General features: G+C 26.5%; 1 protein-coding gene across 1 annotated transcript; it reads right to left on the reverse strand.

Annotated features, from left to right (window-relative positions):
* Positions 1–942: 942 nt before the first annotated feature.
* On the reverse strand, positions 943–2,164 carry LOC111391960. Its single transcript, XM_023017242.1, has 3 exons — positions 1,952–2,164; positions 1,219–1,639; positions 943–1,049 (listed from the first exon to the last, which is right to left on the reverse strand). The coding sequence occupies exons 1-3, from the start codon at positions 2,162–2,164 to the stop codon at positions 943–945; spliced, it is 741 nt and encodes a 246-aa protein (XP_022873010.1).
* Between the last annotated feature and the right edge of the window lie 6,566 nt (positions 2,165–8,730).

Raw genomic sequence — 8,730 nt, forward strand, 5'->3', positions numbered from 1 at the left:
TGTCCGAACGCCCATCATGTTCAAGATATTTCTCAAGATTCATACAAGAGTTCAACAAACTTGATAAAGTTGCATCCCTTAACCTTTTCAAATTAAACAAAAATCCAAATATGTCATCATATTATTTGAATTGTTCAAATCGACCCCTCAGAGAAGATAGAGCTTGATCAATTATAAAAACAAAGTACTCAACTCTAAAAGATTCTTCTGCTGATTGCTTTACCTCATCACTACCGCTTTCATCAAAATGTTTTTTCCTTCGAATTATGATTTTTTCCTGTAAATACAGCTTCAATTTCCATTTCATTTGCCTTTTTTGTTGCTTCATCCATAGCAACGGAAAATCCGATTTCTCTATAATCTTCAAAAAATAAAACAAGTCCTTGCAATAGATCGATAGCATGATCAATATCCATGGATTCAGTTTGAAGAAATTTACTCACAATATTAACTGCATGCAACAACCTGTACCAGATTACTATGCCAAGCAAGAACTCAAAATTCTGAAGTTCATGTGTTGCTAACGATTCGGCTTCACTCTTCACTTTAGGATCTTCGTTAGATTCTACCAAATCAAGTAAGGCTTCTCTTATCTGTGCAATTTGCTCCATTATAGGCTTCACACTCTCAACATGACTTTCCCAACATGTTTGTGACAATGGCTTTACCGTCAACCCTTTTACATTATCTTTGAAAATTTTCCATCGCTTGGTAGAAGAGGAAAATAAAGTGTAGATGCGTTGTATCACTCCGAAGAAGGATACAGCTTTGAAACAACAATTCACCATATTACATAATGCTAGATTTAGACTATGAGCACTACATGGAGTATAGAAAGCTCGGGGATTCATTTCATGTACCCTTTTTTGTACACCTTTGTGCTTCCCGCTCATGTTAGATCCATTATCATACCCTTGCCCTCTAATGTCATCAATATCCAGATCAAATTTGATCAAAAGCCTTTTGAAGCTCGGTTGCAAGTCCAAGTCCTGTTGTGTCATCTACCTTCAAAAATTCAAGCCAATGTTCCTCAACTGTAGGTAAGTTTGCTGAATCATATACAAATCATACTATTAAAGACATCTGATCCTCACGACTTGCATCTGAAGTACAATCAAGTATAATCGCGAAATATTTTGCATCTTTAACTTTCTTGATAATTGCATTTCTCACCTCATTAGCCAACAACTGTATCAACTCATTTTGGATTTTTTTTGCCAAGATACGTGTATTGAATCTCTTTTGCATTAGCCCGCCGAAGGTGCTCTTTCATTACTGGATCAAACTCACTAACCATTTCCACCATTTGTAAAAATAGGCCATTATTCTCAACATTTAGTCTCTCATCATCTCCTCGAAATGACAAGATATTTTTGGCGAGTCTTTTAATAATAGCGATTATCCTTGTTAATACATGCCTCCAATGTTCTCTTTCTGGATCGATCAACAATTCAACACTTTTATCAATTGTAACTTTTGTTCGAAGCCTATTTTCCAATTCAATCCAGTCAGTCATGCAACATAAATGGTCTTCATTTCCTTCATGACTTTTAATAGACCGATGCAAATTATGCCAATCTTTGAATCCATCATTACCTAGTTGGCCAACTTTGGTCACATTTTTGGATGTTTTAAATAACTTGCAACAAAAGCAGAAGATCATGTCCATAGATATTGAATATACTAGCCATCTTCTATCAATTGTTTGCCCATTTCGTAGCAGTCGCTTATATTGTGAAGAATCGAAATGTCTATTTGTACAATCTTTTGGAAATGAGATGTTATCAACTCTTTTTGGACCCCTTTCAACCAAGTAATCTCTTGTTTTCTGATCAATGATTTTCCAATTCCCGAGATCATCCAAATTTAGAGAAAATGAACACTCTTCTTCCTTATCATCTTCTTCATTATTAGAGGCCGGTTTCATCAATTCTTCTTCTTTATCATCTACTTCATTAACATAGTCAAGTTGACTCACTTCTTCATCCGTACTATCTACTTCATTAACATGGGCAGGTTGAATCTCTACTTCATCCTCATTCAACGCATTCACATTGTTGCTTTTGAAGTACTTGTTAATATCCCCTACTTGACTTTGAATCAATGCAATTTCATTTCGTTTCCTTTTCCTCTTTTGAGCACCAGACTCATATTTAGGAGGCATAGTGTATGAGTCTGTATCTAATGTCCAATGATTATCCTAAAAATCAATTACAAAATATTTCAATCATCACACAATTACAATTTCCAATACAATTACTATGTGCGCCTGTGCAATTGTTCATCCCACAATAACTAATCATATAAGCCGACCAGACTGCAATTATATAAGCCGACAAGGTTTCAAACATTTTCAATCTCTTTAATAACAAGTTAGGGCAAGCCATTACTTACCTGAGAAGTGAAATTTTGACGATAATTGTGGAATTACACCGTCGAGTATGATCTCGTCACAACTCACAAGCCTGAAACAAAAATTTATATAAAATTATATATGATGTCTAAGATTGCCAAGCGTAAGATCTAGTGATGAGGGAATTAAGAATATTTAAGAGCGGCAAGCCTTGATTTTATTGTTCGGTTTTAGTTAGTTGTTCTCGATAATTAGTTAATATTTGACGTTTGAATACATAAGACTTTTATAACCATTACATTCAAAATTACAATCCTTACAAACTTGCTAAAAAGTTAATTTGTTTAATGAAATATGGTAGCAGAGCCACTTCGGGTTAAGCACCGTTTCTATCAACTAAAAATAATTTTGCAATATTAATGGAATATTGAAGGCCAAAATGTTCTATTTCAAAAGTTGGGGACTAACTCTCTATTTACACATATAAACTCTACCATTCAGCATATTACTTTACAGAAGATGGCAAGCTCTTTACAGAAGATGGCAAGCTCTTTATGTATTACTGCAACAGCTTCTTTACAGAAGATGGCAAGCTCTTTATGCATGTTTTCTGTTCTTTCAGTAATCAAGATATATCATTTTTAAAATCCTTATTGCACCTTCCCAACAATTACCTTTTAACAGATCCTTCATCATGTATGATCTATTTGTTTAAATAAAATAATAGGATAGGGCAAAGAAAGAAATTGTAATAAAAAAGAGGAAAACCCAAAGAGGTCCGACTTTGGAAAAAAAAAAGAGGTCCGACTTTGGATTTGTGCGCTAGAATAATATACAAACAAATTAATTGTGGCTAATGATTATATGCATACACGATGCTATTAAATTGATAATATTATCACTTATGCCTCTTATATATAATTGGTTGACAGAAAATTTCTAGAATTTTGAATTTTAGAAGACACGTGCTCATCACACGACCATGCGTAGAGGCTAGAGCAAATTTGTTTGACTTTCAATTGTCCCTCAAATGAATGAACCGAACCACAAAGGAAAGCAGAGACATAAAAAAAGTCAGAAAAGTTCTGCCTTATTTATTTTCCCAGCCCAATTCACCTGTGCTATCTGTGAAATTGAAATCCGATGAAGATGAAAAATCATACAACTTATTCACAAATCCCAAAACATTCGAAGTTTCAAACTACTGGCAAGAAACTGAGAAGGTAGCAGGCAAGAATCACAAATGAAAAATCATACAACTTATTCACAAATCCCAAAACATTCGAAGTTTCAAACTACTGGCAAGAAACTGAGACGGTAGCACAGTCGCACAGGTTAAAGTAAGAGAGCGAACCTTGTGCCAGGAATCACCCCAGTCGGCAGTCACCTGACTCACCTCCGTTGGATTTGCTCGAGATTTATCAGAAGATTTATTTGCACCACTTCGTGAACGCCTGAACGGTGAACCAGAGACCAAGATTGAAGATCCAACGGGTTGAACACTTGAACTTTGAAGCTATTTTGAGTTAGGGCTTGGGGAATGGGGCTGCTGTATATGATCTCGTTTTTCAATTTGAGCTGGTCTTTTTTTTTCTTTAAAAAAAAAATTAATTGGACCAAAACGAGGCCCCCTATGGTCCTGGGCCTGAGGCGCGGGCCTCACTCGCCTCAGCCCAGGACCGGCCCTGAACATACGCAAAGATAATTGTCACAAATTCTACGATTTTCTTCCCTGCGATTTGAGATGAGGACTAAGCGATATTTTTTTCCCCACAAAAAGAAACAATAATTTGGAGAGTTTTTCGTACATGAAAGCTACTCGATTGAACTGAATGAGAAAAAATTAGTGACTTGAAAGAGTGATACATAGCATATTACTTTATTTTTTTTATAATATAATAAATAAATCAAACCACTTTGACCAAATCCATTTCAAATCAATTGAATGTGAAAATGCATGTGATAAAATGAACAGTCCAGTTTTGTATAAAAAAAATCGGTAATATCCATCTTCACCAATAGAAAAAAAATTTAACTATAAAAAAATTAATATTGAAAATTTTTTAAATAGAAATAAATTCTCCTTTTACGGAGAGAAAAAGTAATTGAAAAAATTAAGTTTAATCATAAATAAACAGAAAAGAATTCATAGAAAATTTAAAATAGAAAAAAATATCTATAATATCAAAATAACAAATTACAAAATGAATAAATAAGAATATTTTTTCGGAAACTTAAATTTTTTCTGCTTCGTGCACGAAGTGAATATTCACCATGTGCATAGATTTTTAAATAAATATTTAGATATATTTAACTTTTTTAATTTAAATATTAATAAAAAATATTACACTATCTAGAATGTAAAAAGATCCTTATAAGTAAAAAATTTACTTCAAGTTATTTATAAGTAATAAAAAAATTTATAATTGTAAAAACTGCTTATATATAATAAAATATTAATTTCAGCATTTTTAAGTAAATATTTAGATATATTTAATTTTTTAAATTAAATATTAATAAAAAAATTTACTATAATTAAAAACTATAATTAAAAAAAAAGATAAAGATAAAATAAAATAAAAAAACTATGGAGACACTCCATGCAAATTGTCCGTCCATGGAGTGATATATAATTTTTTTTTTAATTATAGTAATTTTTATTAATATTTAATTTTAAAAAATTAAATATATCTAAATATTTATTTTAAAATCTTAAGTTAATATTTTTTATCTATCAGTAACTTTTACAATTATAAGTTTTTTATTACTTTTATACAACTTGAATTAATTTTTTTACTTTTAAACAACTTTTTACATTTTAGATAGTATAATATTTTTATTAATATTTAATTTAAAAAACTAAATATATCTAAATACTTATACTTAAAAAATTTTAAATTAATATTTTTTTAGTTATAAATAGCTTTTGCAATTATAAGAGAATAAGGGATTAATATTTTTTTACTTATAAGTACCTTTTATAATTATAAATTTTTTTATTACTTTTAAATAATTTGAAGTACTTTTTTACTTATAAGTAACTTTTTTATATTCTAAATAGTGTAATATTTTTATTAATATTTAATTTATAAAACTAAATATACCTAAATATTTATACTTGAAAAATTTTAAGCTAATATTTTTTTACTTATAAGTAACTTTCATTATTATAAGTTCGTTTTACCTTTAAAACACTTTAAGTGATCTTTTTAGTTATAACTTTTTACATTTTAGAAATAAAAAATAACTTTTATATATAAAATTATTTTAAAAATTATTATTACTAATAAAATTATAGGATATGGTCGATAGTTAATAGCGTGAGAAGATGAAAAAAGAGTACCGTGTGTCAGATTCAAAGCATGTAAGTTGCAGGTAAAATATAAAACGACGTCGTTTCTGCTCTACCAATTATAAAAAAAAGCTACAATATGACAAAATATTATTTAAAAAAATATTACTACTAATAAAATTATAGTATATGATTAACAGATGATAACGTAAGAAAATGAAGAAAAGAGCATTGTGTGTCAAATTCAAAGGACTAAATCAGTTCAATGTGAAAATCAATGTGACAAAAATGAACAGTAAAATAAGGAGGGATAATATAATAAAAAAATCACTTTGACAAAACCCATTTCAAACCGATTGAATATGAAAACGCATGTGACAAAAATGAACCATTCAGCTTTGTGCAAAAAAAAAGTAGTAATTTCCACCTTTACTAATAGAAAAAAATTTTAAAATTGTTAAATAGAATAAATTAATATTGAAAAAATTTAAATAGAAAAAAAAATCCTCCTTTCATTGAAAGAAAAAATAATTGAAAAAATTAAATTCAATCATAAATAAAGAGAAAAAAATTCATAAAAATTTTAAATAGAAAAAAATTATCTATAATATCAAAATAACAAATTACAAAATAAATTACAATATGAATAAATAAGAAAAAATTTCCAAACATAAATTTTTTTATTTTGCTCCGTACATGGAGTAAATATTCACTCGGTGCATAGATTTTTAAATAAATATTTAGATATATTTATTTTTGAATTAAATATTAATAAAAAGATTACACTATCGAGAATGTAAAAAATTATTTATAAATAAAAAATCACTTCAAGTTATTTAAAAATATTAAAAAACTTTTATTGTAAAATGTACTTACAGATAATAAAATATTAATTTTAACATTTTTAAGTAATTATTTAGATATATCTAATTTTTAAAATTAAATATTAATAAAAAGATTAACTATAATTAAAAAAATAAAAAATAAAAAAATTTGCATGGATGCATGGACATGGACATGGAGTCCGTGCACGGAGTATCTCCTCCACAGTCCACTCCGTGCATGTAGTGTTAGTGTTTTTTTTTTTTTTTTTTTTTTTTTTTTTTTTTTTTTTTTTTTTAAATTTTTTTTTTTTTTTTTAAAAAAATTTTTTTTTTTTCCAATTACAATAATTTTTTTAATATTTAATTATAAAAAATTAAATTTATCTAAATATTTACTTAAGGATGTTAAAGTTAATATTTTTTTATCTATAAGTAGCTTTTAAAATTATATATTTTTTATTACTTTTAAATAACTTGAAGTGATTTTTTTTACTTACAAATAATTTTTTACATTCTAAATAGTGTAATCTTTTTATTAGTCTTTAATTTAAAAAATATATATATTTTACTTATAAATAGCTTTTGCAATTTTAAGAGGAGGAATTAATATTTTTTTTTACTTATAAGTAGCTTTTACAATTATAAATATTTTATTACTTTTAAATAAATTGTTTTTTACTTATAAGTAACTTTTTATATTCTAAATAGTGTAATATTTTTATTAATATTTAATTTATAAAACTAAATATATATAAATATTTATACTTAAAAAATTTTAAGTTAATATTTTTTTACTTATAAGTAACTTTTACAATTATAAGTTCTTTTTACTTTTAAATAATTTGAAGTGATTTTAGTTATAAGTAACTTTTTACATTTTAAAAATAAAGAATAATAGTTTGGAAATACCTATTGTGACGTGTCGTAACATTTTCTACGATTGACCGTTTCGCACATCGTTGACAATTTACAATGCTATACCCTGAGTACTTCAAAATAATATTAAGAATGTAATATTTCGATTTCGTTTGATATCTCGTAATAAGCTCAAAAATAAAAACAAACACATAAGTAAAAAAAGAAAAAAATTGTTTGAGAAAATTTGCTTCGTGCACGGAGCCAAACATGGTTCTGTGCACGGAGCAATATTTGGAGAGATAGATCTTTTTTTTTTTTTTTAGTAAATTTCATTTAGATAAATGTATTAGTGTAAAATATATTTTAAAAATTAAATATATCTACATATCTACTTTAAATTTAAATTTAATAATTTTTACTTATAAGTAGTTTTTATAATTATAAGTTTTTTTACTTTTAAAAACTTGAAGTAATTTCTTGAGAAAATTGTTGAGAAAAAATAATAAATATTAATAAAATAATTGATTTTTTTAAGAAAAAGACGAATTATGCGCATTTTTCAACACACATGTTTGATGTATATTTAACTATTTTCGATATTCATTTAGATCATTCGATGTGTTTATGATATAGTTCTCGAAATGAGTTTTAAGAATATATAGAAGATTTATTGATTCAATTACCGTACAATTGTCGATTAATTTTTAAAATTAACTCATTATCGAAATTCTCGAAATAATAGTTTGGAAATGTCTATTTTGACGCTCCGTAACATATGCTACGATGTGCCGTTTCACGCACCGTTAACAATGTGTAATATTATGCCGTGAATACTTCAAAATGATATTAAGAATGTAATACTTCGATTTCACTTGATATCATGTAAAGAGCCCGAAAATGAAAACAAAAACATAAGTTAAAAAAAAAAAAAAAAATCTAAACTTTGAGCAATGCTCTGTGCACGGAGCATACATATATTTTTTTTTTTAACTTTTATTTGTAGTAAAAATTTTTATTAATATTTAATTTAAAAAAATTACATATATCTCAATATTTAATTAAAAATGTTGAAGTTAATATTTTTTTTTACATATAAGAAGTTTCTACAATTATAAGTTTTTTCATTACTTTTAAATAACTTAAAGTGATTTGTTTATTTATAAGTAACTTTTTACATTCTAGATAGTGTAATCTTTTTATTAATATTTAATTTAAAAAATAAATACATCTAAATATTTATACTTGAAATATTTTAAGTTAATATTTTTTTACTTATCAGTAGTTTTTACAATTATAAGAGATATAAGAAGTTTCTACAATTATAAGTTTTTTCATTACTTTTAAATAACTTAAAGTGATTTGTTTATTTATAAGTAACTTTTTACATTCTAGATAGTGTAATC

The sequence above is a fragment of the Olea europaea genome, unplaced genomic scaffold, assembly GCF_002742605.1.
Source record: "Olea europaea var. sylvestris unplaced genomic scaffold, O_europaea_v1 scaffold864, whole genome shotgun sequence".
NCBI classification, from domain to species: domain Eukaryota; kingdom Viridiplantae; phylum Streptophyta; class Magnoliopsida; order Lamiales; family Oleaceae; genus Olea; species Olea europaea.